This window comes from Xiphophorus maculatus, chromosome 21 (genome assembly GCF_002775205.1).
Source record: "Xiphophorus maculatus strain JP 163 A chromosome 21, X_maculatus-5.0-male, whole genome shotgun sequence".
Taxonomy (NCBI): domain Eukaryota; kingdom Metazoa; phylum Chordata; class Actinopteri; order Cyprinodontiformes; family Poeciliidae; genus Xiphophorus; species Xiphophorus maculatus.
Genome location: NC_036463.1, coordinates 11853496 through 11871183, shown reverse-complemented (window position 1 = coordinate 11871183; position 17688 = coordinate 11853496). Strand labels below are relative to the sequence as shown.

At 38.3% G+C, this 17688-nt stretch overlaps 1 protein-coding gene across 5 annotated transcripts in view; it reads left to right on the top strand.

Moving 5' to 3' along the window:
* ncoa2 (nuclear receptor coactivator 2) overlaps positions 1-17688 on the top strand; it is an 81068-nt gene that overhangs the window by 20541 nt on the left and 42839 nt on the right. For all 5 annotated transcript variants that reach the window (XM_023326259.1, XM_023326258.1, XM_023326261.1 and 2 more), the window contains exons 3-4: positions 8924-9031; positions 12635-12807. In XM_023326259.1, the coding sequence (XP_023182027.1) occupies positions 8940-9031; positions 12635-12807 (265 nt within the window). In that variant the 5' untranslated portion in view covers positions 8924-8939. The remainder of the gene's footprint in view (positions 1-8923; positions 9032-12634; positions 12808-17688) is intronic.

Genomic DNA, 17688 nt, shown 5'->3' with positions numbered 1-17688 from the left:
CTACCAGACTCTACCAGACTGAAGGATTTCTTCTTCAGATAAATTAGAGGTGAAATATGTTTTACATGACTTTCACATTTTAGTTTGAGTTAGGTATAGTGTCTGGTAGAGTAATCTTTTGCATTATTCAGGCCAAAATCAAAGACTTCTGTCTTTTCTGCTTTAAGCTAACAATCATGCTGATGAAAGAAGAAAACATGAAATTGCATGTTTATTGGGAAAGCGTTACCGATTGTAATCAACCAACATTTGTCTTTTTGTGTCTGTCATCATAGTAAATCCCACCACTGTTAGTTTCAACATCTGGGTCACTGAGATCTATTAGGTATGGACAAAATGGCAGTGAAAGTGAAAGTCCATGCAACTATTTGTAAACAGTGTTTGAATACATGACAGTTGAAATATTACAACAGTCCAAATATTGTACTCGAGTTATTGTTGGTCTATGCAGTCTTGTGCACGTTGATATTGCATTGATCATTGTTTTTTTGTTTTGTTTGTTTGTTTGTTATTGTACAGTTCAAATTCAAAACTATAAAGTCATTCATATTATGAACACAATTACTTAGTGACCTTGATGACACAGGAATATAAATTTGTGTGTGCATATGAAGACCTCGAAGAGCATAAAGGTCTTCAATAAAAGGGGAACCAAGTGTCTTGAGGAACCCCTCATGTCTTTTTTTTCTCAGATTAATAACTGCCAAATAACACAAAGGTCCCAGTAGACCAAGTAAAGTCTGATATAATCCAGCACAGTAACAGAAAGCCCCTCCTGCTTTTGCAGACTATTTAATGGTACGTCATAATAGACTGTCTCAAATTAAAATTAAGTTAAGGTTCTTAACTCATAGAGAAATTTCATTTAATGAATTTACTTGTTCTGTTCTGTGGTCCTAAATCTCATGACAGTTTGTTTGTGCTGCTGAGGCAGTTGGTAAATAGTTGCACACCAGAACAGAAATGTAAACTTTAGGCTCATTTTAAGAAGTCACCTGATTTATCAGTGTTTTCTGGAGGCTTTGTTGAAAATTGGGGCAATCAGCTCGAGCCCCTGGCATCACCTTGACCACCTAAAGGTGTACACAGTACAGGCTTTTTTAGGTTTTTGACTTTCATTTTTCTGCCGTCTTGCCATTTTGCTCTGGCTTTCTCTTGACCCAAATCTGATAGCCTAACATCTGGCTCAAGGTAATGGCAGCTGTCAGCTAGGCCAGAGTTCGCCACAACCTCCACCTGTATTGAATTCTGTTGAAAATGATATTGTTCAAATCCATATTTGCCTTGAATAATATCTTGCATGAATCCAACAAGTTTGTGTGTATGTTGGCTCTCCCGACGCCTCTTTTCACCCTGGCAAAAATACTGGGGTGTAAAATGAGAAGACAAGTGTCCTCTGGGTCCTTCTTCTGTCATGATTTCCTCGTCAGTTTGTGGGAAATAAATTGCCTGTACTGCAGGCCTCTAGAAGCACTCTTTATCCGTGCACTTTTGCTCCCCATGTCCCTCCTGGGGCCGGTTGTGTTGAGACGCCATGTGAGGACAAATTACACACCAACAAGACATTGTTCAGCCCCACCGAGGTTCTGCGCTTTCTGGAAGGGTCCTCGTTATAGCAGTGAATGAGACTACAAACACTGCCCCAATAGCTTCTTATTCAGTGTGATGAATAGTCTTGCCCAGCGCCCAGAAACACTAGGTGTGTCTCTAAACAAAGCCATGTTAAGCCACAAAATTACAGGAATGGCACACTGGCAGATGCAGCCTCTGCTTGGCAATTTGAGACATTTTTTTTCTTCCATAATGTTATGAGTTCAAATGGGCAAATCAGTAGTTTTATCGTTTTTATGGCATTCTGGTTTTGACTATGCAGTATAAGCATCATGAGTAGTTGTGGGAACTATGCAAAGATGAGAGAATTCTCAAGAAAAGCTTAGAACTGCTATGTGTCCTCCATCAAGGCATGGTGTGGTGTTTTTTTGACTGTACAGGCAGGTGAATGTCTGAGTTGGATTTCTAAGGCGGAGAGCCATCTGATGGGGCAGGTCACAAGCAGGTTCTAGTTGAGTTTGATGGGAGGGAGCACGATTGCTTCCGGCGCTTTGTGCAGCGTCAAACCATTTGTTGTCCCCACACTTCTCCCTCACCAGACTGGTTGGCTCCAGCTCAATCCTGGGGGTGGGGGATCTGCTCATGTGACACTCAAGTTATAAGCAATGACACACACACCTATGGCTATCGTTCTAAAGAGCACTCTGAAAGTCAATTGATTTCTCTGGAGATTTTGTTGGGTTGTGAAGTAATATTTGCTACATTTTGCTTTTAGTCCTCTGTCTGAAATGTCGTTCTGTCTGAAATACAGCTTTATCTCCTGGAAAATTACCAGTGTCATTTTCTTGAGGTGGTGTTGTGGCTCTTTAAAGTGTTTTTAATAATCGTGCAGCCGTGGGAGTCGGTCACAGATATGATAAAGATGGAAAAAAATGTAACAACGTGAGAATTGTTCACACTGTCAGCCCATCAGCTCACAGAAATTCGCCGTCTGTTTATGCGAGAGAAATGGGAAGGAGTCTAAAGTATAGACGGTTGTGAGGCTCGTGCCAGATCCAAGCTCAGTTTCAAAGTGGGGACTACACAGAAGGGCATTGCTCAAATAAACCGCATGACCCCGGCATCATTTCCACTCAGTCCTTCAGCCTGTTCTTTCCCAGTCAAAGCTGCTGCTTTGCCAAGAACACATAGAAGATAACCAAACGATGTGTCCACAGCATTTTATACCTAAAGGATAAAAATACACTTCAACTTAACGCTTATAAATCATATAATGCAAGATGAGCTCTCAGCTGCATAGCATTATCTCTGAAATTTTTATTTTAATAGCCTGTGAAGATAATTGACGCATCGTCTTGTACTGTAACAGTCTTCCTGGTGTGCATTTAGTCTAAATAAAAGCTGATATCACTTGTTTTCTTTACAGTGTCCTTTGCCATTTCTTGTGACACTAAATGAAAACATGTCATGGCCAGTGGCTCTTTATTTGGCTGTTTGGTTTTGCGGAACACTTAGTTAGTTGTGCAAAGATTTTTTTTTTCTTATACTGCAAATGGCTTGCACTGATGACTGATGGAGCATATGTCCCAACTTGGTGTAATAATGAATTAGAGGAGTTGATGGCTTGATGAGCTTCAAATTTAATAGATGCTTCCTAGAATATGCCAATCATTCAAGAACATAATAAGGTTACTTACCCTACCCATCTATAACCTACTTATCACTGTCAGTGACGCCCGAGACAGAAGTAACAATGAATTGCTTTTTTCCTGTGCTATCCTTTAATCAGTCGTAATCCTTTTATTTTGTATTATATAAAGGAGGGCTTAGGCTAAGAATCTGTCATCTGTAGAGTTGAAACCAGACAATTATGATTACAGAATAAAGATATCTAAACTATTTTTTTTTCGTCTCTGAACACCTCAAGCATACTTCTTCCTCGTGTGACATCATCACAGGAAAGGAGCCGAGAAAACTTTGGAGCGCCAGAAGTCTTGCTTATCCATGCGATCCCAGAAAGATCCTCTTCGCCTGCTATTCAGGTTTAAATGGTACGGGAATGTCTACTCATCATATCAATCAGGAAGGAGACAAGATCCGTCTCAGAGATAACTCAACCCAACAACAAAAGCAAACAATGCCTGCTGAAGCTGATGTGTCGTTATCTACATTGAAATGAGTGCTGTACCGACGTGGGCTGAAAGACCACTCAGAGAGGAAGAAACCAGATTAGTTTTCAAATGTACACAGTGAAAAAAACCTTACATTTTTAGAGGTAGTTCTTATAGTCTGATGATGCAGAAATTTAAGGGGTTAACCATAAAGATCATTGTTGCGTTAGAAGTAGAAATGGAAAGCTTGCCAGGTTGAAGCAATATGTTGTCTCTGTGTTTTGTTGCACAAGTGACTGGTGAAGGTCATTTTTTATGCGCTTGTTCATAACGATGAGGGATGACAATGTTTTAAGATATCCTGGCAGCTTAGAGAAAATGGTATCATTTACTGACTGTGGTAAATGATACCACAGTCATTTACCACATTTAAAAATGTCCGTGAATTTTTAAATTGTCCCCCAGAGACATAGAAGCTTTCAGCAATTTTCCCACATGAGACTCTTGTTCATATTGGGTCTTGAGGCTTTGCAGAATAAGGGCCTGTTTAAAGCCAGGTGGCAACTTTAGGCTGAAAGCAGACATGGTTGTAGTTCTTTTTCCCTCTGAGAGGTTGTTTCATACTCTGTCCTGTAAATGTAAGCATATTTTTACAGCATATTTGTTTGCTAGTGATTTCCCAGCGGTTATTAGCTTGCCAGCAGTCCAGACTCTTCCTTTTTTTTTTTTCTAGATGGGAACCCCCCGCTAGTCTGCCTGTGTTGAGACCTGAATCCCCTTTCCCAGCTACAGAAGCAGCCGGCAGCCTGCTTGCCAGGCCGTCTGGTTGTCTGTGTTGGTGTCATTGAGACGTGCTCGGTACTTCAAGTCTCACTTATTTGTCTCAATGTAGAGTGACCCATCATTGCTGCTATGTCAAGGAGATGGAGGCAACCAATCATATCTGGCTCAGCGAGGCATGCACAGCCAATCAGAACCGGAATCCCCATGGTAACGTGTGCTTGAAAGCCCTGCCCTGGCCAATAAAAATGGAGAATGGCACTTGGCTATTAGAGTTTAATGGCCTGCTGCCATTAATAAAATGATATAACCTCTAATATTGAGTTTTATGTTTTCAGCCAGCACACTTGCTCTGCACAAAGATGGTGGTGTTCAAAATAGAAAAACAGTAGGACACATGGACTCAGACATTTGTGTCTGTTCTCTCGCAGTACTAGTCAACAAGGGAACTCAAGACACTTGTCAAAAGGACATGTTTAAACCGTAGCCAAAGGTTTGACTTCATTCATGTCAAGCCAGTTGCTACAGCTAGCTTACAGTGGGTCACTCCAGGGCAGGAGGCAGTCAGACTAAGGTTTGCATGGCCACTACCTCATTCATTATTTTAACCAGCTTCTGCCAGGCTATGCTACCCTGCTCTCCTCTAAATACTGGTATTCTCCACTCTGTTCCCTCCTTATGTAATGGCAGAGCAGCAAGTGGTGTGTGTCATAGCTGTTTCCATGGTAAGGGTAGCTGAGACTCTATCACAACACAGCATGCGCCAGCTGTGGTACCTACTCTGGAAAAGACCTGCATGTTCTCTTTTAAGGGTTTCATTTAAGATTTGTTCTTTTACAGGCTGAAAAAAGAAGCTTGTAAAAGATTCAGTGCCTTGCAGAAGTATTCATGTCCTCTGACCCTGCTGTTTAAACATTTTGTCTTGTTATTGCTAACTGCATCCTTCAGTGGGGTTTGTTTGGATTTTATGTGACAAAAACATCTAAAGTGTGGTAGACATTTCCATTCTGTCTCCTTTTATTCTGACACAGATAAATAATAATCCAGTGCAACTAAATGCTTTAAAGTTCCTTTAAAGGCTAATTGTCCTGTTGTAAACTTTTTTTTTACTTTCAGTGTAAATACAGATGTTTTGTTAAGATGTTCTGGTTTATTGCAGCACATTTGTGAATAAATGGCATCATGGGGAAAAAAGCAAATAGCTTAGGAATAAGGTTTTGGAGAAGATCAATGAAGCGTTTGGTTATAAATATTATCCTAATCTTTGAGTGTCTCTTAGAGTACTGTTTAAGCCATCATCTGAAAATGGAATACAAAAAAAACATGCAAGTAGGTCCATTGTATCTCTGGAGCAGCTAAAGAGATCCACAGGACAGGAGGAAGTATCTTATGAGATATTAACTTTTATTTGTGCGCTCCAAAAGCCATTGTTGAAAGCATTAAAAAGTAGGCCTGTCAGGATAACAAGTTTTGCTGGACGATAAATTGTCCCAGAAATTATTGCGATAAGCACTGATATTGTTGTTTTGAAACCATTTTCAAGTGATATAATGGTAACGACATAACAATTCAAGAACGCGTTCTCGAAGATCTATAAACTTTCAATTCTAACGAGTATCCAACATTCAACACTGAAACTGGAATCATTTAAATATCCAAAATAAACAAGCAAAGATGACAACAAGAAATAAAAACAAATAAATGAATTATGAAGTCTCAGTAAACAAAACTGTCCTTCAAATAAAGGGCTAGTCGAGACCAAAGCACCAGACTGAAGACTGACTTTTGCTTTCCAGTTTTTGGTAGAAAGAGAAAAACGATACAATAGAAGATATTGAGCTTGCTTTAATTTATCATGCGATTAATTGATTTATTGTTTATTGTGACAGACCTAGTAAGAAGCAACAATCCCCGCTGAACATTTATCAAACATGTGGAAGAGGGTGCTCTGGTTAGACGAGACCAAAGTTGAACTTTTTGGCCTGCATTCAAAATGCTGTGTGGGAGAAATCTAATGATGTACTTTACCCTGGAGACACCCTCCCTTCTGTTCATAACTATGCCTTACTTTGGTTTATTCTATCACATAAAATCTCAATAAAGTACATTGAGGTTTAACAACATCAATTGCCTTAAGGAACTTTATTTACATGCTTTTTAATATAATGCCATTTTTTTTAAGGCAATGAGTTTTTACTTTCTAATATACTGAAGGTATCCTTCTATATATTTAAACCTGAGTCCATTGGCTGCTGACCGATTTTCAGAGGATGGTGGTAATTAATAAGATATTACTGCACTTTGATTAATAATTGATGGTTTTTCATTTAGTGCCCTCAAATTCTGCTTGTGGTAACTTAAGAATAAGATGGAGAAGGAGCAGTTTTGGCTTTTGAGAACTGTTTATGTTGGTTTCAAGAGCCTAACCTATCCAACTTTAAAGCTTTTGTTTGCTGAATCTGTTCCGTCATTTGGAAAATTGTGTTTTTCTCTGTGCAGGAAATCATATTCATCGTTATTCAAGGGACAAAAGTCGAGTTCAGGTCATTAAATGTTTTTTTTCTAGCCACTCTGCTCTGTCAGGTCAATAATAATAAAAATAAAATATTTATTGACTATTATTCAATATGCAACTGTGGCCAGGAATCTGCCACACTATACTCTGTTGAGCATCAGCTGAGCACATCAGAAGGGCAGCAGCACCCACTGGGTTCTGCCTTTATCTGTAATCGTCAAGGGGAGAAATCTGTTAGCTTGTCATGAAAAGCATGTAATCTTCAGATTAATCTCAAATATTGTGGCATTCTGGGTTAATTTTGATTGTAGAATCTTCACAAAAACCATTGTTCTCTAGGTATAACTGGTTTGTAGAGTGCGTCTGTTGTTTATGCCAGAAATCATTGAATAATTTAATAAAATTACTTTGTTTAAATAGCACCAATCACAGATCCTCTTAAGGCCCAAATGTGTCTAATTCATCCATTGGCTGTCATGTGAAAAAAATTAGGATACTCCATGTAATTTAATAACATTTTTTTAATAAATGTTATTTATTAAATAACATTTATTTAATCACACAGTCATTTTAAAATGTATAATTTCTGGGAAGAAATGTGATTTATTTGCGCTTAAATAACAATATTTGAAAGGTTGCCCCACTCCTAACTTTCTGGAGTGAGATGTTTGAGAAGTTTCCTGAAAATACAGCTGGTATGAAGTCGCACCATTTCAAAGTGGTCGGTGACAAGGGTTTGGCTTCGCCTAGAACTTTCCATTTCTAAATTTTTAGCCAGTCCTTGGTGGAGCTACTGGTATGTCATTGTCATGCTGCAGGGTTCAGTTCTGCTTTAGCTTTATTTATGACTTTTTTTCTTTTTACTTTAAACTGACAGTAGAATTTATTGTAGATTCTATGATGCTGAGATGGCTGAAGTACATTGTCAGTGTTCTGCTCATGATCTGACTCAGGCGTGTTACAGCAGAGACGTGTCTAAAATTTGCATGATGCCTCTCCTCAGTGCCTGGATTTGAAGACCCCTGGTACATAGGAATGGTCTCTATATAGGAGACCATTCAAACTAATGGTCTCGTATATAGTGAAACTTGGATCCAATTATAATTTAGTAAAATAAAAATGTACGACAACTGGTAAAGCATTATCCGAGGAAGAAAGGACAGCTGATTGTGATTAACTTTGGAGCAATCCCTCTTTTTGAGCAAGCAGTATCCGAAGTAAACTCATTGTACTCCTTTTTATCCCAAATTAACAAGTAAATAGCCTTTTACCTCAAACACTGTTCCACTTTCAGCTACCTCTCTGCCACATTAACTCTTTGTGCTTCAACTGTTTGCTTCCCTCAAGAGACTCACAAATGCATTTAGCAAAAAAACCAAACATTTTTATTGTACAATATGGGAAGTGACCCTGTAAGACATTTCTAAGTAGGCAAGTGTTATTTCCACATAACCTCAAACAGTAGAAGTTCTTTTTGTTGTGTTTTTGATTGACCTCAAGTCTTTCCAGGTGAATGGCAGCCGTACAGTGACGCAGGCACACGTTACTGTAAACTCTCTGTCCTCAATGTGAGCTGGCTTCACTTGGTTTTGTGTAGCGAATGGGTTTTTCTCAGCACACGGTTGAGCGCACAGTCTGTTGCTACAGGCGAAGCGCGGTGCTCTCATTTCAGCCTCTCTGGGGAGAACTGTGCCATCGGAGAGAAATGATTGAATCTCTACCTCTGCTCCATTTTCACTCATTTCTCCTGGACTGGATCAACTTGTGCTTCCAGCACAGACTTTGTGTATGTGTATGTGTGCGTGTGTTTGTATGTGTGTTGTATGCAGATGGCCATATGGGCCCTCACTCAGTCCCGCATTGTCATCCTTTCATATACCTTTGCTGTTTTACCTTTTGCTCAGTTAGATAGTGAAATTGTTGCTTCATATTTAAAACTGTGATTTCCTGTGTGTTTCATTTGCAGACGCTGATATGCATTGATGATGAGTGGAGTCGGTGAAAACTCATCTGACCCTGCGAGGGCAGAAGCACGAAAACGCAAAGAATGCTCTGCTGAACTCATAGGACCCAGGTAAGCTTCAAGAATGATCAAATCCTACTTGCCAACTTATTTCATCTCACACCGCTACCTAGAGATTTTAGTTTTTCTTCACGTTAGTAATTTAAATTACCAGGCCACTGCAGATTGATCTACTTTCCCTCTGTTGACAATTTCAAAACTAAAAAGGAAACCCAGGAAGCAGTGCAGGTCAGTTTACCCATCTACGATTTCAGACTCTTGCAGTTTTGTTCAGGAAATTTCATACTCAATTTTACAGAAAATGATGTAACATAATCTTTTTTTATTTTAAAATCTCCACACAGTCTCCGGTACGAAAACAGCCTTATGGGACTCTGAATATTCGGTTTTGATATTGGTTATAATCTTGTATTTCATAAATGTCAACTAGTACAAATGTGCACGGACAAAAATCAAACGAGGTGTATTATAAAATCTTGAAAAATCAAATTCAGTGTTTCTATAATTAGCTCTGTTGAATTAAGTTAAAGTATAAAGCAGTTTGTTTGCAGGTATAAAGGAAAGTAGGTTGGGATGACAGAGCAATGTTTGGATCTAAAATAAGGGCACAAATTGACCCAGAACCATCAAGGAGCCTGTATATAATGAGTTATCTTTTCCAGGAGATACCAGGAGTTTTTACAGGAGCTCCAATGTCCTGTGTAAACGTATCTACTTTCCTTCACACAATGGCCTACAGCTTTTTTTTTTGTTGAGCTTATTTAGGAAGGTCGTCTATGGTGCCACATGTAAGAACTTGTTGATAATTAATGTTAAACTGTTGGAAAGCTCGTTTATTTCCCCCTTAAATGGTGCCAGAGTAACAGAGTGTAAGAAAAAATACATTTATGGGTTGAGCAACGGGGTTGAGGATGTGGGTTGTACCCATGAAAAACTTGGCAATTTCTCCCTGCTAATGCGAAACATCTTTAGGTGGAGGCAGTGTGATGGCGAGGGGCGGTACGGTCCTCGCTGGAAAAACGAGGCTTGTTGTCGTAGGTGGAAATCTCAATGTAGAGGGATACAGAGATGAGGTTCTGCTGTCAGTGGCCTTCACATAAATCCACTCTCATGGACTGAGCTCTAGCCTCCAAGATGTCAACCTTTGCTCACACAGCGATTTAGAGTGGAGAGGATGGAATGGCCTCGTTGCAGTCCTGGCTCTTAACCACAGTGGCCCATCTTGGGCATCAATTTGGGTGTGCTTATAATACCAAAGCGACCAATACAACCACATTGACAGACTTGAGATTGAAGCTAGGTGAACCATAGGAGCAAACCGTACAGTGTAGGGCTGAAACGATTCATCAAAGCTATTGTTTAATTTGAGTACCTTGATTATTAGAATTCCTCGACACATCGCTCAATTACATTTACTTTTTAGTGCACTGTAATCATTTGATTTCTTTTTTTGTTTTGTTTTTAAACTTCATGTGTGTTGTGTGCAGCACTTTAATGAGCTGATGAAGAATGCTAAGTGCTATTAGCAGCTATGGAGGGAGATGGAGAGGCACAGAAAGCTTTCCAACAGCGCAGCCTCAATGCGGCAACACTTCAGCAGGAAACATTAAAGTGTAGGTTGGGCCTAAAACAATCAAATCCAATTTGATCAAGCCTGTAAGCGTTGTGTCCAAGCCTGATTCAACCTGACTAATTAACTTTAGAGGCCTGAGACCAAAGTAAACTTGACATATTACTATAAATTGCTATCAGTTTACATACTTACAGATCTTTAACTTTGTGCTCTGCTGGCTTATTACTGTAACTCTCCCCATTTTTAGCTTGCATTAATATCTTCAAGCTTCATTTTCTCACTTGTACTTACTGATCAAGAAGAGTAATGATATGAAAAAACAATAAAAAATAGATTAGAAATATATGTAAAAAACATTTTTATACTTCAAACTTGAGACTGAAAGTGAAGTGTTACAAAAAGGCAATGTTTAATGTCTCAATTTAAGTTTGCTTTTTAATTTTTAAAGTTGATGTGAAATAGTTTTGCTCTTTACATTTTTTTTTCATACTTCAAACGTGAGACTAAGAGTTTGATTGAATCATTTTGTATTTTAAGTGTGTCTTAAATGTGTTTTCTTAAATAGGAACTGAATTGTTTACTAGCATTTTCTCTGTCATATGTTTCTTTAAGTAGCTACTAGATGCTCAGAACAATCAGTATATTACTTGATTACTAAAATAATTATTTACAACAGTGTGTGACCCAGCTAGTGACCAGCCTTACATTTATTCCTACCTAAAATGGCTGGAAGTACATAGCAACATATCATATTAGGTATGCATGATTATAAAAACATTAGTAAGCATTTTGAAGGTTTGCTGTTAAAACCTCAGACATTTAGCTTGGTGCTTCTAACTGTATAAATGAGTGCAAACAGTATGGAAAAATTAAAGGAGCTGTCTGAGCTCCAATATGCATGGTGGGGGATTTGAAGAGTTTAAAATCAGAATCATCGCTGTATTAAAAAAAAATGGCTACAAGTGGAGCACAATTGCAACAAATGCAGACATGCCCACATCTGGTCATGTCAGCCCACTCTCCCTTAACACAGACTGCCATATGCTAAAAGATGTCTTAAGAAACCCTAAAGTGTCATCGTTAGACTTACAGCAACTCTTGCCATTGTTAATATAAAAGTACATTCCTGTACAATCAGAAAGAGAGTGCAGTAGAGGCAATGTTTGCTCATCAAGAAACACGGACTTAAGGCTGAGTTGTAGTCACACGTTTAGAGGTTCCCATTGAGCGCACTCGAGCCGAGCAAGCGGTGTCGCCTGTATACTTGATGCATACTTTGGTGCAGTATTCTCCAATCATGAGCCGTATTAGAGAGTTCCTATGCATGTCAGTGCAGGTGTACCTGCTCTGCAAGAGAACATTCCAGATTGTCCAGTTTGAGTGAAAGGACCAGGAATCGCGCCAACATGAATGGGCGGGGATGGCACGTTTATCACATATTGTCCTAGTTCAATACAATGAATGCAAACCTAGCTTAAATATTACCAGAGCTAAACAAGTGAAAGAACCAGGGCTTTTGGAACAATGGTCTTTGGACAGACAAATCCAACACTGAATTATTTAGACACCAGCATCTTAAGAATAATCCAAATACATTAGCGGAGAAGAGCTTCATATAAACTGTAAAGTATGGAGGTGGAAGAATTGTCTTGTGGAGATGCTTTGCTAAAGCTGATCCGGGCCAGTTCAGAATTAACACATGGAAGGTCCTGGAGTAGAATATAGTCCATTTATTCTTTTGAGATGCCGTGGCTTGAAACCCTTTAAACATGTTACAGCTTCAAGGCAAGAGTGGGAGAAAGTGGCAGATGTATTCAAGGAGCAACTCACTAAAAGTTATTCCAACCGAGGAGGGTAACACTGGGATTTAGGAAGGAGGGAATCATTTCTTTGCTGTAGAAAATGCTTGTATCTTTTAGTTTAATGTTGTGATTTTATAAAAGATAAATTAGCCATCTAAGTGATCTTTTCGTAATGAAAAATACTAAAACGTTGATAAGGTTTCGTAATTTTCCCAACATTGGTCCCCCATTGCTTTTTTATGACCATTTTTCCCTCTTGTTGTTTTTATGTCTCTGCAGTCCCAAGCGGAGCAACGAGAAGCGCAACCGCGAGCACGAGAACAAGTATATTGAAGAGCTCGCCGAGCTGATCTTCGCCAACTTCAACGACATCGACAACTTTAACGTCAAACCTGACAAATGTGCAATCCTGAAGGAAACTGTGAAGCAGATCAGGCAAATAAAGGAGCAAGGTACGAGTGACAGTCTGGTTGTGCCGTCGGCATTCTGAATAAACTGCAAAAAAAATATGATGGGTCCCAAATAATAAAAGTGAAAGCTTGTTCAGGGTTATATTGAATATTTTGAATTTACAGCTCGTAGTGAAAAAACCCCCCATCTTGCTAGACGATTAAGTGACCATTATAAGGTTTTTTTCAAAATGTTATTTTTAATCAAGCAACGATCAGTGGGGATATTCTGTTTTTCCTTCAAGGTTGCTGCAAGGCTAAAATGTTCTCCTGTTGTAAATTTAGAGACGGATATCAGCTTGGTCCTTGCTTTTGAGAAAGGGCGCCAGAATATCTTATTTAAAAAAAAAACGTAGCCTTTTTGAGATGCACAAATAAAACCAGTTAATAATGTCATTCTATTTTATTTGACTCATACATCTGCTATGTAAAAGTGACTAAAGTGACACAAAAATCCCATTCCTTATCGAGCCTTCTGCATTCACTCGGAGCAAAGCAAACGAAGGGCTGGTTCATCCTCTTCCTCTCTGTCCTGTATAGGCTGGTGGTCAGGCAGGGGAATCTTTTTATAGCTGCTTACAGATGCTGAACGTTGTGCTTTGAAGGAATGCCTTAGGTTCTTTTAACTGCACTTCATTTCTCACTTTATGGGGAAGGGTTGTGTCAGATGTCAGTGCTACATATTTTTCTGTAAAAGGTGCAGTTCAAATCAAGTCTTTTTTTTTCCTTGGTAAAGGTCTGCAAAAAGTTTAAAAACTTTCTTGTCCAATAATGTAATCATTGTGTGTGAAAATTTGAGAGAAAAAAAAATCAACCATTTAATTCAGCTGCTTATGTTTAGTAGGGAGATTATCATCCATATGTTCTTGGGACTCTCTTATTAAATAAAAGAACCTGAATCATTTGTTTTGTATACTTACCTTTATAATTTTATAAGGATGTCTTTCTGTTTCCTGTGGATATTAATGCGGTACAGCACAGGCCCATTTCTTTGAGTCACACTTCAACATGGGAAAGGCAAGAAAACATGCCTTTTATGGAAGGCAGATGTGTTGTATATTTATAGGTGAGAAAATGGGTGCATTAAAAGAGCTAGCTGCTTCAATATACATATATCTATAGTCAGACTTGGCGAGCTTAAACGACATATTGTGAAAAAATAGGATAGTTTTGGCGTGATCCTAAAACGTCCGAGTTGTATAAACCTTAATTTTAAGATTAAAAGTCTTGAATACACCCAGATTTTTTATGTCATGGTCATTTTAACTCTTGACATTTGTTAATTACTTTTTTGTACTGGACATATTTTGAGAAATCTGTTAGTGTGATTCATTTGTTTATTCACTTGTTCAATTGAGCAACCAGGGTGTTATTATACCAGCTTTTTATTATGATATTCTATTTTAAGATGCACCTGTAAGTAAAGTAAAATGTCTACCATACAGGAATAAAAGGTCTGAAATTTAAAGATACTTGCAGAAACTCTAAAATAAGCCCCAAGTGTATCTTACCACCCAACACATCATAAGGAGGACGGAAAATGAAGTAAAAGAAATTTCCAAGCTTATAATTAGGACTCCAAGATTGGGCTGGTCAGGGGTCACTTAGTCTCAACAGCGCCTCATCTGAAGGCGCTGTAGGGAAAACATCTCCTGTTCCACCATCACAGGTCTGAATGTGCCGTTTTCCAGACTCTACACTTACCTTAGCTAGAGCTGTGTGTTTTGAGGCGTGGCGACACATGTAGTGTTGCGACAAACACTACATGTGGGTCTAATGGGAAATGAAGGGTGAATATGTGGAAAAGCACATCATGCACACTGTTTAGTACAGTGGGGAATCTGTGATGCTGTGGGCCTCTTTCTCTTCCTGAGATGTTGAAATAGAGATTTGTTGTGGAGGCAGCTTAAAGGGGTAAAAAAAAAAAATTTCTGTGTTTTTAAAGATATGGCCTCATGATCTTTCAAAGTTTAAAAGAAAAATTGTTTTGACACTTGTATTGACGGAATTTTATAAAGTTTATATATTTTACAACTGTCTTATAAACTATTTCTTATTGCTTTGTATTATTGGATTTTTAAACACCTATAACACCTATTTGAGTTGAGCTGAAGAGAAGATGGTATTACAAGACCTAGTATGAAATTGTAATGCTCCAAGATCACGCTCTCGTCTTGTTCCCAAAAACTAGGAAACGGTAGAAGAAGACTGTGTGCTAAATGCTTTTCTGTTGGCAGGGGTGCAAGTAAATGTGACACTAATTATGTTGTAGAAAGTGAACATAGTGAGCCTGTTTTTAACTACTAAATAACTACTCAAATTCAAGGTCTGAAGTTTCAAAGGTATCCAGTGTGATATTATGCTAATGAAATAAATGATCCGTAAATTCAGTGTGTGTGTGTGATTGTGGGGGGTGTCTGTGTGTGTGGGGCGGGGGGTGGGCGTGTGTGTGTGTAGGTAGATAGGAAGATATGCATATTGGTATATATTTAAGGGAGCTTTTTGCATGTTTATGTGCTTTAACGCTGTAGATTCAGCTACAAGTTTCTGAGGTTTGAGGATACAAGCCATGAAAGGTCAACCAAAGAGGAAGTTGGGGTTGCATTCAGCCACAATGTTATGAACTCAAAGTAATAGTAGTAATTAGTAGATGAACGGTTCCCTCTTCGGTGTAATGATTAACACTGAAAGGATTCTTCTCACCCCATTTCATGTAACAAAAAATATTCTTAGGTAAAATTTTAAAGCATCTTCTCAGACTCGAACAGGTCTATCTTCTGAGTGGAAAGCTACCAAAAATATTCTAAATGAAGGAAATGTCATTGTAATTGAATGAGTAGGATTTTAAAGTTGTGGCATTTGTGACCTCAAATAATTCTCCTCCATGTTTTAATTTACAGCCGAAATAAGTCAAGATATATTATGTTTTCTTACTTTTTCTCTGCCTTGTTAATCCATAACCGGATAAATACAGCAGTGTGGAAACGGATATTCTCCTTTGTATATTTTGTTTGTGACGCTTTACCTTTCTAATTCTTAACATTTTTTATGAATGATGATCAAATTCAATACAAACTTCAAATGACAGTGTCATAAAAGAAAAAAAGGTGTTCAACATAACCTATCCATAGTTGAAAAACTAATAATAAAACTAATATTAATGATAGGACTTTGCATTATCTGCTAATAGGCAACTTTGCACAATAAAGAAAGCAAAAAAAAAAATGCACCACTGTTCTGTAAATTAATGAGCTAGTCAAACGTATATGGTGCCTTGTCTCGCCAGTTTATGATGTAGTTGTTAATACGTTACACAATCCTTTTAATTGATCAATCGCTCCTGCTATCTGTGGCACAGTGCCACACTTCTGCAGAGAGACAGAAAGCCAGGGAAGGCGGCCATGACAGTGAGTGATGGGTCTACACTCAGAGCAGCTGTGTTGGTCTGCAGGACCCCACTGGGCCTGGAGAGGTCCTGCTGATGCACGGATCATTAATGCTGGAAAAGATTAATACTTGTCTGTGGGCTGTTGCACAAACCCACAGCGCAGAGGGAAACCTGCATTCGTGTCAACTTTCACACATCCATACCCATAAAAAGGAAGAGCGTGATTCTGTTTGCTTCTCACCACAATCTTTTGTCACCATATGGTCAGCTCTCTCCTTGGCATGGTGCGCCCGTTAAATGTGTCCCCCCACCCCCCAAACAGCCCACTCATATTCCGCCTCTCATCGTCTGCTTGGAAAGTAGGGCAGCCTACGCTATGAACATAAGGCCTCTCTGCATGTTTATTAACCTAGTCACATGGACAAAGTCATAACTCCTTATTTTAGTTACTGAAGCTGAGAGGAATCTCTAATTGTTCAAATCTGAATGAAATGTTTGGTGGTTTTTAAGGGATTGGTCTTGGAATTTTGTACGTTTCTTTATCTGTGCCATTTTAAAATGTTGATAACAAATCCACCAATCAGAAGTGTGATTTTATTTTATTTTTTCCTTTAACCTGGATTTTTGACCATTTAGTTCACATTTTTAACCTGCATTAACATCTCCTACTAGTGATTAGCGTGGATTCCTTAGAGCAAAGGTTCCCGAAATATTCAGCTTGTGACTCGTAAGGTATGACTGAAAAAAGAAATTATACAAGCATTAGTAGTGTATCAATTAACTTGGTGCATTGGCGACAATATATTGTGTTTCTTTTAATATATATATATATATATATATATATATATATATATATATATATATATATATTTTTTTTTTTTTTTTTTATCTCTTGTTGCATTAATTAGCATAGGTATGTTTTTACCAGGGATACACTATATATCAGCACCAACATTGATATTGGCCAATATTAGTCTTTTTGTCCTTACCACAACTTTGGGAGGAAGCATTAAATTAGAGATTATGCTTCCTTACCTCAACTTAGTTCCACCAGATCTGGCAGGCAGAGGTTGGAAACCAACTCTGTTCAGCCTTTCTGTTATTTATTTACTAATGGTATTGCTCTCGTTCACTCTATCACAGCCTTGATAAAGAATATGTCTACAGATATCATAGTAAAGTTTCTATTTAAAATTGATTTATGCATCCTTGTGCTTCATCTGACTTCATTTTAGATGGCCAGTGGTGTTGAAAGCGTTGATTGGTCGACCACGCTAAAAGTCAACCAGTTTTGGTCACCGGCCCTTTTCTTTATGCATCTCTAAATTCTATTGAATTAGTTTTATCCTAGTTACTGGTAAATTACAGTTTAGCAACATATTTCACACATTGTGAAAATACAGTATAATCTTGGAATCTGTTTTGTTGCAAGAAAATCTATTTTCTTCTTATTTTATGAATTTCCTAAATTTGGTAGACGTATTTTGAAAAGCTAA